This window comes from Varanus komodoensis, unplaced genomic scaffold, assembly GCF_004798865.1.
Source record: "Varanus komodoensis strain SLA01 unplaced genomic scaffold, ASM479886v1 scaffold28, whole genome shotgun sequence".
Lineage (NCBI taxonomy): Eukaryota > Metazoa > Chordata > Lepidosauria > Squamata > Varanidae > Varanus > Varanus komodoensis.
In genome coordinates, this window is record NW_025335727.1 from 10,056,667 (window position 1) to 10,075,108 (window position 18,442).

Here is an 18,442-nt window from a genome sequence, read left to right on the forward strand (position 1 = left end):
GTTGTGTTTTGTCTTTCCATTTGCTTCCAGCTCTGATAAGCCAGCCCCGCTGTGTCTAGGGACCTCCTTGCTCACTGCACCGAGTCAAGACCTTGAGCTCTGTCCCCAAGATCTGTTCTGACATTACCTGGAAGGACCATTCACAGATGTGAGTCAGTGTGTGTGTGACAGAGAGAGAGAGAGAGAGAGAGAGAGAGAGAGAGAACAAAGACAAACTACTATTCATTGCAGCAGTGAGTCTCTGTATTCCTCTCTACCCAGCTTCACCCTCCTTATTCTGAAAGGAGAGGAAGATCCCATGGGGAAATACAAAACATGCTTGGCTATTTATTCCCCACTCTAAACACTTCAGGCTTCTCTACATAAAGCATTTATTGTGCACTTATGATTCCTCGCTCCTGATGGTTTGCAGGGACTTTATACGATAGCACACTCCTCCAGGGCCTCTCCTTTCCAAGCACTTCCATACCTTTTTCAAAATTATTTTGTAGAGCACGAACAGTGTAGTATTAACAGGAAATGAGGGAATGAATCAGCATGAGAGGCTTGCGTGTTTTTGCAGTTCTGTAGCTGTGAGAGGGAACATATAGAAATGCAAAGAAAGGAAACTCCTGGGAAGGGCAGATAAACGTGTAAAGAAGCCCATCTTAATCCTGCAAAGAACTGGGAAGCTGAAACCACAGTAAAGTGGTGGGTTAAAGGTCTCATGCAGATAAATCCATAGCCTAAGATGTTTGCACTGCTGCCAAGATCCTGGTCACAGGTCTGTGGAGAAGCCCACAGAGACCCAGAGCTCATGGAAGCAAGCATGTGAAATGCAGCTTCTCCCCTTTGTGATGCTGAAAGGCTTTCAAGTTCTGCATCTCATTGGTGAGATTGCTTTGAGTCTTCCTTTCTTGGCTTGGTTTGAAAGATCCTCCCCAAGGAGCACTAACCAAGTTCTTTATTTCAGCCACTGAGTGGAAAAGGGAGGAAACGAGTGTTGTGTAAGGTTGCTAAGAAACACTTGCAAGCTCCAAGACAAGGGAATTCACTTACTCAGAACAGTCCCATGACAGATCTGTAGTGTCAACTTTAGACTCCAGCTGAAACTAATCAAGTGTGTTCAGAAAAGATAATGGAATTTTAATCAAAATAAATTACACATTAGAAGCAGAAAGGTAAGCAAAATTGATTTTCAGTGGGTGAATAGTTTCTATTATTTCCAGGAACAAACTGTATTTTTTTTATATAAATTTGCTTGATTTTGTTTACTTTCCATCAAAGAAAACTACTCTCTTTCTCTGCTTTTCAAATGATATTCCACATCTAACCTGTAAGAAATAAAAATGAAAGCATTGCAACTGGAGCCTGTGATTATCTCTCTTGTTTTCCATTTGAACCCACACTGACCTTCCAGAGATGTTAAACCCATAACTTGAGCTACCTGGCACAGCAAGAATGATGTCTGGAAAAAGAAATTCTGGAAATACATAAAAGCCAAGCAGAGAACCAAATTTGGAAATGTATTGATTTACATTAAAGGTCATCAAACATGAGTAACGGATCTTCTGAGCCAAGAAAAGCCACCGACCCCTTTGGGAATCAGTCTCTGAACAGGGCTGAAGATCCTGGGACAGTGAAAAGCCCAGAACAACTAGAAAACAGGCTGACCAGCCATGATTTTATGAAAATGCAAGCTCTTTTCAAGGTAAGTACGCTTCACATGATTGGAAGGCTTTTGAACTGCTCAGGAAAGATCAGTTCCTAGAGCACAAGGAAGTAAGAGGGAAGAACAATGGTGCCATATTAAATCATGGGTTAAAATGCCCAGCACTGTGTGGCCATAGTCAACTGACATATCTTTGTATATTTTTTTGCTACACAAAGAGAATGCCAGAGTTCGGTTAGTAGGTATGCTTAACTTATATTAGAACACTGATCCGCAACTGCTGGATGGAGAGGCACAAATGGTTTGCACCTGAATCCAAAATAGCTTGCCACATGAGGCATCATCACAATTTTTCACTGTTGTTGTTCTTGGTTTAACAGAGACTGAAACTACAATCCTATGTATGTTTCCTCACGCTTGAGTCCCATTCTGGTCATGGCTCTCACTCCCAGGAAAGTGGATACAGGATTTCAGTCTAGCCATGTTGCAGCCTCCTGTGCCTCTGCTAGTTCAGAAATCCAACTTGTGCTGGAATGTCTTTGTGAAGGTCATCACTACTCCATTTTCTTTCTCTGAAGGTCCTTGTATTCTTCCTTCCCCACAGACTCTACCTCTATCCACACACCCCCTCAGTCTGTTGATCCTTACACTCACCGCACAAGGACTGCTACATGACTACTTTTACAAAGGGCTTCCCCCTATCGGAAGGGCTGTCTTGACTCTGTTTGAGTCTGACTTAAAGATCAAGGATCATAAAAAGTGAGATCAGGAGCATCCTCGAAGTTGCTCATCACCTGTTAGCAGCTGGACAGCAGAATGCCTAAATATGTATTTATGGGTATAAATCAGCACATGAAATTTTTATGTAAATCTCATAAGTGTAAGATTCTAAGTGGCCACAGAATCCGCTGAAATACCCTTAATACACTTCTTTTCTCTTTCTCATTCTCATGCTCTCCTACAACTACCAGGTTCAAACAATCACCACAGCTCACATCATGGTTTAATTAAGATATGAGCCACTGTGCCTGCAGGTACCAAGTTTCCAACCCCATGACTTTGAGGGTAGCTTGTTAAGCATACCAACAACCTGCCCTTCCTGGGTTTGCATGACACAGCATGCCACAGTTGTGACCTGAGCATTCAAAGTGGTGGTCCACAGCCACTGCAAAGCACGGGACATTAAGTAACCTAGGGTAAATTAGCATGGTGTGCCAACAGGCCCTGAAATGGCTTGAAGGTGTTCCAAAGCACTTTTGAAAAGCCAGGGCTTGCAGGAGATGCCATTGTCCACATGTGGCCCGTGAACTGCAGGGCTGTCCACTGAGAGAGGTTATTTTCAGCGGTGGGGGTCTGGCCCTAGAACGTTTGAAATGACCATTCTGCAGTCTGTTCCCAAACAATTACCCTCTTTCATGAAAAACCAGAGTCAGCTGCTTAAAACATTTCAGTTTATGTTTTACAGCTTTGTGCCTGATCACTGTCAATGAGCTGAGACAATGGTGATTTGTGGCTGGCTGCTTGTGCTAGAAAAATCCTTCTGCCCCAATTTGATATGGAGTTAAATGCATTTAAGTCCTTTGATTTCAAAGGCCATAAGCCTAAAAGGGTCATGTATTGCAGTTACTGCCTTGCAAAGATTGCTGCTGGTTCTGTGATAGCTTGGGGACAGGACCAAATTACCTCCCAGTCCTGTGAGTGCCAGCTAATGTTGGGAGTTCCTTCCAGTACTCACGGGACTGGCTTTGCTCTGTGTGGTTTTGGGAATTCTGCACATCAGTCTACACAGGGAAGTTCCCTCCTATCTCGGCTCACAGATGATGCTGGGGTGCCTCCAGAGGGCAAGACTTGGAGGAGAAGCCCCTCCTTTTGCGGGAATCCCACCCTGCTGGGTAGGGAAGCTCCCTGGGCTAGATTAGGCTGGGCAGGAACAGTTGTGTCCTATCCCTATTTTAATCTCAGCTGTTTGTTTCTAAAGTGAGGATAATTTTAAGCCAGGCCTTGTCTAGATTCATCTCATCTCAAGCCATTTCCAGTGGCAGGGTCAGCTCTACACATACCACATAATGCTCTTAAATTAGCTCGAGCATGTGCAAAGTAGTATTTCTTTACCACTTAAGGACATCTGTTAGCCCCAGTTTGGGATTAAAGAAATACTCAGAACCATGGTGTGGATTCAAGAAAGTCTATCATGGTTTGAGTTAAGCTAAAAGAGAAATTTCAGTGAACAACTTCAAATGTTTCCTGGATTATGGGCAACAGCTGGCAGAGGCTGTTTCTCCTTGACAGGTTTTAACCCAGCAGGTTTTTTTTAAAGCAGGATCAGAGAGGAGGATGGCAGATAGTCTGTAAAAGAAAAAGTGGTGGAATTTGTACTCGAAGCATGCTTGGAGCCCAGGGGCTGCACCTATGCAAACAAAAATCGAAATAAATTAAAATGGCTGCTTTCAGTTCAACCTTGCATACTTGCACACACAAATAAAAATGGCATCAATTTATTTGAAATAAACCGCAAAAGCCAAAGGAGCAGAACAGCCTGGAACAAAATTCTGAAGTTCACCTCTGAGCTAGTGCTGTCATGTACCCTCAAATGGCAGCTACTTAAATTGCTTCAGTGGCTGGCGAAAAGTGGAGCTGGCTCATCTGCCCTGCATGCCGGGCCCAAATGGCCCACCAGTGCCCTTTGTTCTAAAAGCAGAATCTACCTTCAGAGGAAGCTTTTACAGCCTGTGGAATTGCAGCCTGTTGTGTTGCTGTAATGGGTCTCTGAGCAGTCCATGTGCAAGTGAGAGGACTTTATTTCTGGTTTTGCCCTCTAATTTTGGCAACCAGGTAAGGTTAAAAAGCCCATAAAAACTCTGGTTTGATGAAACCCTCGTGCCAGGAAATGGCTCCTTTTCAGAGACCATTTTATCAACAGCTCCTAATCTCCTGTCCTCCCTGTTTTCTTCCTGATTGTGCTTCCGAAGTGCCAAGTGAACAGGTCAGCATCCTCAAAAAGACATAGATTTTTGAGTAAACCACACAGATAAATTTCTCATCGACAGAGTGAAAACAAAGAGATTAAAGAACGAACCATTCAGAACTGCAGCAAAGCCAGTTCAGTTCTGCTGCAGTGCTAATTTTAATATTCCAAAGCAATGTGCAAGATGCTTGGAAGAAAGCTGCAGTGCTGGTGCCAAAGTTTAAAATTCTTTGGCTGGGGAAAGTAAAGTTGTTCGGCTTGTACCACTTGGGTGTCTTGCAAGCTGGGCATCTCCCATGATAAAAGTCTTGCTTATCTCAAGGCCACTCTCCCCAAGTGCTGAGGCAGGCTCTGGGAATTGCCAAGAAACACAGGTCTTGGGTAGGGGCATGGGAGAGGAGCTCTCAGACTCAGATGGACCCGATATGACTCTTGACCCCATGAAGAGGCATCAGGAGGGGAGGGAATGCCAATTAGAGGATGGGTACATAAAAAGGAGTCTGGTTTCCTTTCAAATGGGCCTTTCGGAAGGGATGGGGCCAGGCGTACCCAAAAGAAAGGTTTCCTGAAGTAGATTGGATTTAGATTCCGTTCAACACACTGCTGTTCATGCACAGAGATGCGTTCTGTGCAGGTCGTGTTTGTTGTGTATCCTTAGGTGCATGAAATGCTTTTGCAAAGCAACAGTCTGTTGCCTTGAATGTCTGAAGGGAGGAAAACTCGTCTCATAGCAGCTTTGTTTCCTAGTAATGCCTTTGGATGGTATGATGCGGCTTAGGGATGTTCTTAGGAGGAAAACTAGCAAAAGGAGCTTTTTGGTGTTTAGCTACCACCTCTGGCTAGTACGCACAGGCATTTGAGCAGGTTGCATGTCCCTTGCCATCCCTTCCATGGGAGCAGTTTTGTGGTCCTGCCTAGGACACGTTCTCAAAATGCTCCCTTTGCCCCCAAGTCCCCACAGTTTGCCCAGCCTGGTCTCCACTGATTGACAGCAGCTGTCCAGGATTTCGCGCAGAGGCCTTTGCTGACCAACCCCACCCGGGGCCTGAATCCGGGACATCTACATGCAGATTATATGCTCCAGCACTTTCTTATTTTACATGTTCATGCAGACACTTCAGTGCCCCCTCAAGGTGAGAAAAGCAAAGGAATGCTTTCATTCCACTGATTAGTGTCAGCGTTATAATATTGTGTGATGCCGGGACTATATCCCAGATTCTCGTTTTGTTCACCGCAGTGCTATTGGCATAACTCGGTGCTCACACAAGAGGCCTTCACGGATCAGAGTTTGCACTAGAGGAGGAAGCGAGTGGCTCTGCTAATCAGGTTTTGCCTATTACCACAGTGCTGATGAGGACCATTGCGAGACCTCCTGTCTTAACCCACACATCAGTGAGAAGGAGGGAGGCCCAGCAAAAGCAGGACAAGCAGCGCTTTTGATCTCTAATTACTGCAGTGTGTCAGGCCTGTGGTTTAAATTAGGCCTAATTGAGGTGATTGCCATTACAATAGTTTCCCTTCCACTGGTTGCCCTTTCACTCCCTCTGTGAGTTGATCAGCTAATGGCACTAAGCATGACCCATACATAGTGAATTGTGGCTTGGCAGAAAATGACAGAAACATGCCTTGCATCTTCTTTTGGGTCATGTCCCCTTGACAAGGCAGGGCCAAAGAAGCAGTAAATCCATTTCCTAGCAGCATCATTAAAAAAAAAGAAAAAGAATCTCCAGTACTAATGCCACTTTTGTATTTTTGCAAAGATCTGCAGCAAATAAACTCCCATTTCTGAGTGTTGACAGAGAATGCAAATTAGCAGTTCCTCATGGACAGATGAGTTTCAGATCACCTACAGGGCTCCAATTCATACCATTCTTCCGTTGCCAACTTTCTAGGGGAAAAGAACTGGTGGAACATTGGGGGGAAAATGTTGTGAGCATACAGTAATTAAAACCCACTGCTCCAAAAGACATTGCTTATTCCAGAGCACTGTAAAATGTCAACATTGGAAACTAGGGTTGCCAACTTACAGGTTGTTGTATCTTTAACAACGGCACAGCAAGCATAAAAACAAAGCTTTCCCACTGAAGCCTCAGGGGCCAAATTTCTGCTTGGTGTGCAGCCACTAAAAGAGCCTTTGCAAACAACAGTGTTGGCAGCCCTTGATGAAAAGCATGTGTGGAGAGTTGGACTGATATCTCTGTTATGCGCATGGTCCCTTCATAGCATGGCATTCATCCAAATAAGGTTTTCAATGGTTTGTTTCCCTTGTTCATATTTTCCAGTCTTTTGAATGTCTCCTCAAGTTTCTCACTTCCTTTGCCAGTTGGGGTACTACCAATTGCATGTTGCATCTGTCAAGGGACCACACCCCAGTTGATGCCCAATGACAAAATCTCCCTGGCATTGTCCGTCCTCTTCATCACAGCAACGTGTTTGCTCACCTGTTGCTCACCGTGGGCCAGAAATTGGTGGTGGTGAAAAGGAGAAGCAAATCTGGCTGCCTAAATGCTCACTGACTCTCTGAAAGTGGTAGCAATGATGAGAACGAGGAGATGAAGCAAGAGCAGTAGGTGGTACTGGTGGCAAGAAGATGGACTCCTTGGGGAAGGATCCTAATGAGGGCATATTGCCCCAGTCCCTCAAAATCCTGGAGCTGGCACTGGGTGTCTCCCCACGAAATCTAAATCTTAAGTGTCTTCAGTCCCGTTTCACCCAGACTGGCTTCCAGTTCATTTCCAAGCCCAGCTGAAAGTCTTACAATGACTTTCATGGCCCTAAATGCATAGAGCTGTCTTCTCTGAAGGTCTCTTTCCTCCTGCATTAGCTTCACTCTCCACTTAGATTCTCAAGAGGTGAGGGGTGGGAGAAGTTTTGCTCTGGGTCCACTTGGATTCTCAATGTGTGTGTGCTGAGCCTTATCTACATCAGATGAAAACACCTCATTGCAGATGGGAACATGGGGGGAGGCACCTTCTCCATTATGACACCCTTAAGAAGGCCAACCAGATCTCTCTGGGAGACCCGGTTGGCCTCCTTAAGGACCAAACAGATATTAGCTATGCACTATTTCCTTTGAACTCTAGAGTGGGCACAGGATCTTCAGCACGAGATATTCCCACATGCTTGTATGCCAGTCCAAATTGTGCCACCTGCACCTACTCTAGAGTAAAAGCAAAGAGGAGGAACAACAACTAATAGACAAAGATTTAAAGTAATGTCCATGTTGGCCCTAGTGTGTCACAGATAGAAGTCCTGCCATGCCGCTGTTAGCAACATCTCACACCCAGCCCACCTCAAATACCGAGCTGGTAGAAGAGCTCTGCAAAACTTGAAAGTGACCGCACAGTTACGCTGTTGTTCCTGCCTGCCTGGATCCCTTCGAGCTGTTGCTATGGACCAAGCTGTTTAAGATCCCCTCGCCTGCTTTGCATTTGCATGATTTTGGTTAGCTTATTCCACCAGGAGCCCTTCCAGGATGACTGTGAAGTCCCAGCATGTGCCCATCTTGAGAAGGATCACTCCCAGGCAATTAAATGCCATGACTGTGATAGACAGTCCCACAGGCAGAAGAAAAAGCTCCCACCGTTCAGATGTGGGTGGATGCCAAAGTAGTTCTCTCCTTGGTGTCGGCAGCTACCAGCAAGGAGGTCAAAGAGCAGAATGTTTCTTAGAAGATCTGATTTACTGTGGTGTGTGTGCATTCCTGCAGAAAATCAGAAAATACATCTGAAAGAATTGCAGCTTCTCCCGTCTCCAAAGTCATTCAAACCACTGAAACAGATTTAGATCAGCTAGTGTTGCTGCTTTCTTTTTTGTCTGATGATCTGGTGCTTTCAACCATTTTGCAAGGTGGCCCAGGAATCTAGAGCGGCAGTGCCTGCCCCCGCCCAGTGAAATCAATACTATTGAGCACTTCCACAACCTGTCTCCTAATGGAATATGTGCTAGGTGTTGTCACTTTGCTATATGGCACACTGTGGACTTAGAACCACTATTTGCAATGCTGGCAGGGCACGCTCAGATACATCTACTCAGAAGTCAGCCCAGCTGGATTCAGTGGGACTTAATTCCAGATAAATTTGGTATCGTGATTAAGATTGTTGCACAGGGACTCAGGAAATCCAGGTTCTAGACCCAACTCAGTCATGAAGCTCACTGGGTCGCTTTGAGTCATCCACTGACTCTTAGCCTAAGCTACTTCGCAAGGTTGTTGTGCATATTAAAAAAAAACCTTATAAGTCACCTTGGGTTCTTTGTTAGAGAAAGAAAGGTGGGATATAAATGTAATAAGAAGAATGTGAGTATACAATTCCAGCTTGAGCCTCCAACTTGACAGCAATTAATTGCAGCATGGTTTCCAGAGAAACGGCATTGTGAGACTCATTCCAGACCTTGCACAAATAAAATCTTGGAGCCAGCTGACACAGTATTGCAACTGGTGTGCTGAAGTGGACCATGCACTTCCCAGCACAGAGAAAGCAAGCTCTTAATTTCTTTCCTCTAATGGCAGTTGACTACATTGAGCAGGAGGTTTTGAAAATGTGTTCGAACCACCTAATAGTACTGTGTGGTTTCTCAACCTGATGATCCCAAATGCATTGGACTACAACTGGCCATGCTGGAAGGTCGTAGTCCAGCACATCGGGAAGGCATGAGGGTGGAGAAGGCTGGTGTAGCGGGCTTTCCAAAGAACGCTGTTCACACAGTTCAATAAACGAATACTACGCAGCGGCTCTAAGCAAAAGGAAGGAAGGTTTTAAGGTTACACATTTGGAAACCACAGGATGCCCGTAAAGTGGCTGTGTTGTATCTTTATAGCCGCAATCCATTCTAGTTTTACTATGCAGACGTTTTCCCCTAGAAGGATTCTGGAGAATGGAGACAATAGGAAAGAAAAAAATGGAGGAAGAGACCAAAGAGATAAACGGTAAGAAATGAATGGTGGAAAGAAAGACTCGGATGCACCTGTGTCCCTTGTATCCTAACCATGAACAAGATACAAAAAGGCCACTTGAAGTTGTCCTCCAGTTTGTCACGGTGAGGCACTAGGGCAAAGTGACTTGCTATGATGATTGTGGCATTTTCTGCCGGGAAAAAGTCTCGCCTCAGGGAGCCACTACAGTGCATGGAGAGAGCCACAAAAATGTTTTGCTCTGAAATCATTCTGCAGGGTAAACTCCTCCCCCTCCCCCTCCGCTTTCTTCAATTCTCCAAATGCTTTTCTACCGGGGATTTGAATAGTCAGCTAAAGCCCCTGTAAGGTTCTGTAGGAGAATGCCTGCTCCTTCACCAAGTTACCAATTTATCGGTCAGTCAATCAACTGTAGCACTCAGAACCACACTTCACTGTCCTCATTCAGCGTGGAGATTCCTTCTGTTGCCAGAGTAGAGTCAGCATGCGCTGAATGGAAGGTGGTGCACATCAGCACTGCGATATGCACTAGGTATGAAGTAGCCGCCACAGGGCCCCGTTGAATTACCTGTGAGGTGTTCCTTTGGTCCCAGCATTGCACAGCTGCAGCCCCTCGGCATGTGCATCCCTGTGCAAGGCAAGATGCTATTCCGGTGCTTAGCATGGGGTTAAAAGCAATGTGTGAGGAAAAGGAGAGCTCCAATCCTGCCTTGCATTCATTGCTCTCTCCTCCTGGAAGCCCACATGAGTCGTTCCCTTCAGAGGAGAACTTCCTGTATCTTTTCAGTCTGAAGAGGAGACCACCCTGTATTCAAATACCTGCGTGCACCTTTTTGTCTTGGCTGGAGCCCATGTGTGGTTTGGGTCTGCAGCCGTGATCCTGCTTCATTCCTTCCGTGTTGCTGTGATACTTATTTGAGAAGGTTAATGGTGTCACGAGTAGGCTGGTGTCCTCTGCTTTAGGAGGCTGTTTTTCACAGGGATCCTTCATGTTACCTCTCTGAAGAGCAAACAAATGGTTTAAATGCACAGCACTTCCCAGGGGCACTCTGACTCATTTACATGGATTTAAGAAAAAAAATCAGAGGGAGAAGCTATTCTATATTAGCTCTGAGATTAGTATTACATTTGTATGTAAATGTGTAATAGAATGACCCAAGGGAGACAGAGAGGAATGTGGAGGATTTCTTGCTTTAACTAATTCATTCTTAAATGAAGGGGTTATCCCCTGCATGGAAAGCCTGATTGATTGGAACCAGGGCTACAAAGGATCAGAGCCTTCCTTCCACTCACCCATATTTGCTGAATTTATGAATGCTTTCCAGTGGAGGGCTCCTGGAGGTACCAAACAAAAGCCATTGTGCACCAACTCCTGTTTTCCCCCTTCTTAACCATTTTTTTCCAGTAAGATCAAAGACAGAAGGAGCTGTGAGAAGACACAAGAGGATTACAAATGATTGTCTGCACCCCTTTAAAAATTCTGTGTTTCAGGGATGCCAGTTGCCAGATAAAGGATTCCTAATGTCCAGTGTTAATACATTGAATCCAGGTAGGGTGTCTACCTGCCCCATCTTACAGGCTGAGAGAGTGGGCATCAAAAGGACTAATGTGGTTCAGTGTAAGCAAGTGTAAAATGGGGTATAACATCTGGACTCCAAGCATAAACTGATGGGATTTGTGGTAAATGTGACTGACCAAGAATGAGATCTTGAGATTGTGGTGGACAGCTCAACAAAATTGTTGCCCCAGGGTCCTGCTGCTGTGAAAATGGTGATCTCAATGTTAGGGATAATTACGAAATGAAATGAAAACAAAATTGCTGTTATATCATACTGTGCTGTGGCATATGTTCAACCACACTTCGAATGTTGTATACAGCAAACTCCATTTTATTCCTGTAGTCAAGATGGTGCTATGATTTAATGGGTTTAAAATATGAACCCAAATTTGAGATGGATCATTTCCATTAAGGAAGCCACAGCTTTTTGCTTACAGGAGCTGAGCAGGGCTGTCAAAGACAGGACATTTGAGAGAGCTTTCATTCACAGCATTGCCATAAGTTGGAGAGGACTTGACAGCATGTGACACCAACAAATAAAATGTGAACATTTTAAGTGTTTTGATTTGGTTTAGCATGCCTAGAATCTGGTTTAAATCAACTCTCAGCCTTAAATATATCCAGTAGTGGGCTATAAAGCATCCCCTGTTTGGGTTCAGTTGAATAATGGAGTCTGCAGTGCTTGAAAAAAGTATGATTGACTCTCCAGAACTGGTCAAACAGGAGGCTTCAAACAGGTGAATAGCTTTTTGAGTAACCCCAAGACATGTAGCTTGAAATTTCAAAGGCATTAATAACAAAGTCAGGAAAACCTGTCATGTCTTCACATTTCAAATTCCCTCTGATGTTTGGAGAAGCAAAACAAGACATGCATTGGATCTCTTGGCTGAGAGCCAATGGACCACTTGCCATCCGCTTTATGTTTGTGTGTCCCATGTCTCTTCTCTAGAGGTAGCCGTCTTGTCCCTGCAGCAAGCCCCTGAAGTTGCCTGAATCTCTAAAGTATGGCCCCAAGGGACTGCAGCTGGAAGAGAATACTGATAAATGCTTATGTGCCACTTCACCCGCTCCATGTGCACATAAACTGCACATCAGTGATTTTTCTGCATATTTATGATTGTTGGCGCTATTTTGATTATTTTGGTGAAGGGACCAAATATTTTGAGATGACCTGGGATTAAATTCCACTCAATGTTAAATTAAATTCACTCCAGGCCCTATCTCTTACCCAGCTAAACCAAGTTAGAATTCTGGCTACAAGGGAAATGAAGCTTAATGATACAAAGTTGATTCCAAATAGAATATCTCTCCTCCCTTCCAAGCCAAAAAGAGCTGGGTCCACCTTCAGGGTGGTTCTTGCTGCATGTGGACCAACAGCCTGAAACATCTGATGCTTCCCAATTGCTGTACTCTCTTTGACTGCACTAATCTCTTCAGCCTGCTCATTAGAATTCCCATCAAACTTGAAATGGTCTAGCTTTCAGCAACTGCCTGGCTTATTTCTGGATGGACTGGCACTGTTATTTCAGTTGCAAATTCCAACTCCACCTCTCCCACATCTGAATCAGAATCTAGATCTGCAACCCTTGAAGGCTTTATTATAAGAGGAATAGACCCAGTCCCTACATCTGGTGACTGTGGCCCTGTTCCCTGCATCACAAATTCAGCAAATGTGGTTACCTGGGATTTTCATAACTACTCTACCTGGGTGTGGGCATTTGTACAAATTCAGGAATCCTGTCCTCCTGTAGATCTCCACTCCTACAATAGCCTGACTGGTGACTGCACACTCTGAACTAATTGGCTTTGCAGGAGGGGTTGTTAAAAATAGATTTACTCATCAAGTCAATGCTTCTGATGCTTGCTCTTTAGATCATTAGAAACCTGTAGTTGCTTATTAATCATGATCCTGAAATGACCTGAGGCTAAGAGGCCCTGTATTGAGTTCAAAGTTCTGGTTCCAAAAACAAGGCAGCAGGACTAACTTATAATAGCAGCATTCTAAGCACTGAAGATTCTTCCTTGCTGTCTATGAAAAAGTGAATTAGAACAGAAGGGGCCAATAGAGCCTCATTTGCATGCTAAAATATTGTTTCATTAACGTGCTATGTAGAACAGTGAATAGATAGTGTTGAAATACTAATGGGATTTTTATGTGAAAATTAATTAAATTTGATTTTCCACAAAGTTATCAGGTTGTTTCACTTTAGATGTGTTCCCACCCTCCGCATGCGCGCGCACATTCAGTGTATTAAGTAAAAACTGAAGTCAAATATTTTTGGTCTATTCAGTTAACTAATTACAACAGCAGATTTGGAAGAAGCTTTTAATATAGAACAACATTTCTCATTCCCTCCCTTTTGCTTCCCTCATCCATCACACTTTTATTTGTGGGTATGAGAAATTCAAGGAAGTCTTCCTTTAAAAAACAACAGTGTGACCCCAGGGGAGAATTGATTGGGTGATTATTAAATTGGATAAAGAGCCTTCCTTCTAACACAGTGATCCAAAATCATTATTCTGATGGCTTTTCATCTGAGCATATGAAATGAGTTTGTGGCCTCAGGTATTTGCAGAAAGGAAAAGTCATTTACAGTCAGTTCCCAAAATAGAAGAAACTTTGTTAACTAGCTTCTTTTGCTGAAGAAAGTTGGCTGTTCTTCTAAGGGGTTGCAAAGCTAAGATAGGGGTTACTGCTAGTCCTTCCCTTTTAGGGACAAATAATATTTTGGTCACCATGGGTTGTATCAAATGTGAGCCTGATTTAAGTTCCACTGTTTTCCATGACTGGATTCCTACAGTCATGGATGGGGAAATAAACCACAAGGGAAATAAGTCTCACGTGCCAGTTGGACATTGGAGGACTTGCACGGTTACTCTTGCCTGGGCAGCATTCCATGTTATGAGGGTGGTTTGCTGCCATGGTTAACAAGGTTGCCAGAACCCATGAGTTGTTATGGAGTTCTGGCATGTCGATAAACCTTCGTTGGCTGGGTTCACATGTCATGACGAGCAACCCTGCATGGTTTTCATGGTGCACTTTTTTTGCCTGGATGTATCTGTTTTCTCATCTCCAAACATGGGACTCTTTAATTAGATGGTTCACATGTGCTGTCCTTGAGCAGGAGGTTACTTGGAGTAGTATCTAATGTTTATTTATTTTATCTTAATATTTATATACCTCTTTATTCCCATAGTCTCTGGGCAGTTTACAAGAAATTAAAACCAACATGAGTAATATTGATTAAGACAATAAGTTAAATAAAACTGACATGAGAACTAATCTGGGAAGACCTGTAGTAAAAGATACATCTTTAAATCCCCTTCAAAGGTGGGAATTTGGGAAATTGGATGCATCTTTCCTGGCAGACTGTTCCACAGCTTAGGGGCAACTGCTGAAAAAGTCCTCCGGGTAGTTGTCTGCTTCTGTGAGATTAATGTCTTCAGAAGTTTATCCTCAGAGGACCTTAGCTGGCAAGGTGGAATGTATGGGCAAAGTGCTCCTGAAGGTGTTTTGGACCCAATCCAAAGGTAATTACCAACACCTTGTTATCTACCTGGAAACCAGTGTAAAGACTTTAAAAGAGGTGATATGTGGTCTCTACATGATGTCCCAGGGACCAGCCTGGCTGTGCTATTTTGTGGTAGTTGCAGTTTCTGGAGTAGGAACAAGGGTAGCCGTATGTAGAGTGCATTGCAGAAGCTGAGCCTAGAAGTTAGCAACACGTGCATTACTGTTTTCGGATCATTCTTCTCCAGGAAGAGACGCAGTTGGCAAATCAGCCCGAGCAGATAGCAGACACTCTTGGCAGCTTCTATCTGAACTGAGATCTGAAGGGCCAGGTCAAGTAGCACCCCCAAACTGCACACATGGTCTTTCAGGGGGAGTGTGACCCCATTTAGAACTAGTTGACACACCTCTAATCCTGGATTCAGGCCATTAACAGCAAGCACTTCCATTTTGTCTGCATTCAGCTTCATTTTGTTTTATCTCATCCAGTCCATTACCAGCTTCAGGCAGTCACATTCAGAGAGGAAATGTGGTTTCTAGAAGCAGCAGCAGATGGTGTTAAGGAGAAGTAGATCTGGTGTCACCAGCATACTGATAATATCCAGAGTCACTCCTACAAATGACCTCTCCCAATGGCTTCATGTGGTTTTCACACAGTACTGGAGACAAAATGGAGCCCTGTGTGAGAAGCAATGGTCTCCAAGCATCACCATCTGGAACCAACCTGGGAAGTAGGAATGGAACCACTACAAAGCAGTGCCTCCAGTTCCCAGTTCCTGCAGATTATTCAGGAAGATACTATGGTCAATAGTATCAAAGGCCACTGAGTGATCCAACAGACAACAGAGACATCAGGGTTTTTTTGCTGAAGAAAGTTGGTTGTTCTTCTAAGGGGATGCAAAACTGAGATACAGATTACTGCTAAGTCCTTCCTTTTCAGGAGCAATTCATATTTTGGCCACAATGGGTTGTATCAAATGTTAGTCTAATTTAAGTTATATTGATTTCAGTGACTAGATTCCTGAAATCATGGATGGGAAAAATTTAACCCTGTGCTGAATATACACATAGAAAAGAATGGGATGTCAGATAGTGATAAGTAAATTCATTCTCATTTGTTTCAATGGGTCTACTCTATATAGGACTAACATTGGACAATACCTGTGTTGATTTATAAGTGGCTGCAACCTGTGTACTCCATGTGTCGTCTTTATATGTTCATCTTTGCAGTGCCCGGAATCAAATGAGAACATGCGAATGTTGACTAGAGAGGAATTCATAGATAAAATGTGCACAGCAGTTAGACAAGGGAGCAAGGAAGAATATGGCAAACTGTTTGATAAGATAGACTTGATCCGAGATGGCGTCATTGACTGGGACAAACTGACCTCCTTCATGCTACTCGAGTTGTGTGAGAGAGATGAACGAACAAAACAATCCATCATCCCCCAGTGGAAGGACCTCCGGCTTCTCCCATCGATTCATAAGGATGCTGTTCAAAAGATCACCTGTTTGAAAAGCCCCAGCAGCTACCTGACTGTCAGCAGGAGGGGACTGCTTAGCCTCTGGGGAGAGAGCTTAAAATTACAGAGGACTCTTCAGATCACTATGGAAACTGTCAAGCCGAAGGACCTCTGGGTGACTTCTCTTGTCACACTCCCAAATGTGAACAAGGTGTGTAGATATGCTTACAGAAATAGGAGAAAGAGTGCCTTGGAAATTATGTCCATACAGATAGCTAGCTAGCTAGCTAGCTAGATATGCATGCACACACAGTCTGGTCAGGAATCCCATCAAAGACTTCTTCCATTATTTCTACTTCCCTTCAACTGCTACCTTTCTGCTGTCTAAATAGCCCAAACGCTATGGCAGAAACCCCCAAATTAGGCACTGGGCAGCATCAGTGTCTAAGAGAAGGACTAAAGTAAGTGTAGGCAACTTTGGAGCATCTGGAAGCTACTTTGGACCCCACAATACACACTCTTGCCATTGTGGTACCATCAAATTTAATGGTACAGTGGTCACAACCTCTCTGTCCATGAACTGCTGAAATCCAGTGGCAAACCACTACAGAAACCTTTTCTTTTTAAAGTCATGGTAGTAGTTTAACCACTTTAAATTTTTATTCTGTGTATTTATTTTTGCCACCACAATGCTGCTAAGTTTGGTGGCATAGCAGGGATTACCCTAGAGGATGAGAGCCCTGCTGGCTGACCCAAGGAAGCCCAGGTACTGATATTGGTAATGCTTGCCTATTGTGTTGAGAGGTGAGCTCATTGGGAATAGATATACTCACATGTAGGAGAGCCTTCACCTGATCAGGTGTGTTGTTCTATAAGTCCCATTACCACCCCGCCAGCATGGTCAAGAATGAGAAAAGTCCCATCATGCACTGAAGGTATGGGAAATGCATGGGTTGGTTCCTTTAGCGATCACCTAGCAACATGTCAACGGTCATCTGGTGCAGCCACAGGTTTTGCTTTGCTGAACTTTTGATCCATGCTTCAACTTTTACCCATTCCCTCTCTTATTATGCCAAAGGATTCTTGCAGCCCATAATTAATTAATGCAGTGCTGGCAGTGTAATATATTTCTTGCCTGCCTTTCCCTAAAACCCAAGATCTATGGCAGCTTACAAATTATAAAGCTAATAACACACACTTAATATCGACCTCAAAAAACTCAAGTAGAATGCAGCTCTTTTAAAATAACACTGCAGCACATGAACTCAGCAAGAGACAGGTCCCCTGTCCCAAAGAATTTAATTCAGGTTTCCCAGGAAAGAGGGGAACTGGGGGTGAGATGGGGAAAGGGGGCAAGAATAAAAAGGTGCAAATGGGAGGAAAGGGTGTGTTTCAGCTGGGGAGAAAGATGGAAGGGTTAAGGCAGGGGCCTGAGGGAAGAGCTGGACGTTGGGCAAAGATGTGATGGGAGAGCATGAGGTGCATATGCTTTATGTAGGTGCTTCATGCTACTGTTTAAAGTCATAAAGGGCAACTGGGATAAATGGCAGTGCCATGGACCAGCAGCACCTGCTCCATGAATGGAAGGGAAAGCAGGAAAAGTTGTGCACCTGACCACAGGCCCTTCTGCACTTCCCTTCCTGTGGCTATTTCTGCTACTACCAGGTGGCAGCTTGACTGACTGCCTCCATGAAGTCAGCCTTACCTGCTTTGATCCTCAGGTGTAACGTGGTGTCCTGCAACACCAAGGGGTTGGACCCGATGGCCCTCATGGCCCCTTCCGACTCTACTATTCTATGATTCTAGGAATTTGCCACTGGTAGTGCAGGACTGGCTTTTAGGCACGGGAGGGGTGACCTAAAATGAAGAGAGATAAAGAAGGTTCAATTTCAATTCTAGGTTATTAGGGAAAAGATGCATGTTTTCTCTTATACATGCACACCACTGTGAGAAACAGGGTAGCAAAATAACCATCAACAAAAGCATCCGGCTACCTCAACTAGACTGTATGTATTTTGTTCAGGTCTTTTAACCAACCAATATTTTAACTGCTATTGGTTCAGTTCTCTCAATTAGTTCTTCAGTTCCAGCCCCTCTAACTTTCTTTCCTCTATGGCGTTAGGCTCTGTCTGTCCATTCCTTCCTCCCTCGCATTCTCTGCACTACTTCTTCCTGCTTCTCTTCCTCTCTTCCTTTTATCTCTTAAAATAAGTTCCCCCCAGCCCTGCTGCCCATGACCTCTAACCCGGAGGATAGTTTCTCATTCCTTTCTGCAAATTAAATTCCTGTTTTCCAAGTTAGAAAGGTTTATCTTCCCCTGACCCATAATTTAAACTTATAATCTTTTGGATTCATGGGCAAACTTCCAGACTCAACATTCTA

At 44.1% G+C, this 18,442-nt stretch overlaps 1 protein-coding gene across 1 annotated transcript in view; it reads left to right on the forward strand.

Annotated features, from left to right (window-relative positions):
• Nucleotides 1-1,475: 1,475 nt before the first annotated feature.
• WDR49 (WD repeat domain 49) overlaps nt 1,476-18,442 on the forward strand; it is a 108,826-nt gene continuing 91,859 nt past the window's right edge. The window contains exons 1-2 of the mRNA XM_044434567.1: nt 1,476-1,690; nt 15,828-16,271. Coding sequence (XP_044290502.1) covers nt 1,535-1,690; nt 15,828-16,271 — 600 coding nt within the window. The 5' untranslated portion in view covers nt 1,476-1,534. The remainder of the gene's footprint in view (nt 1,691-15,827; nt 16,272-18,442) is intronic.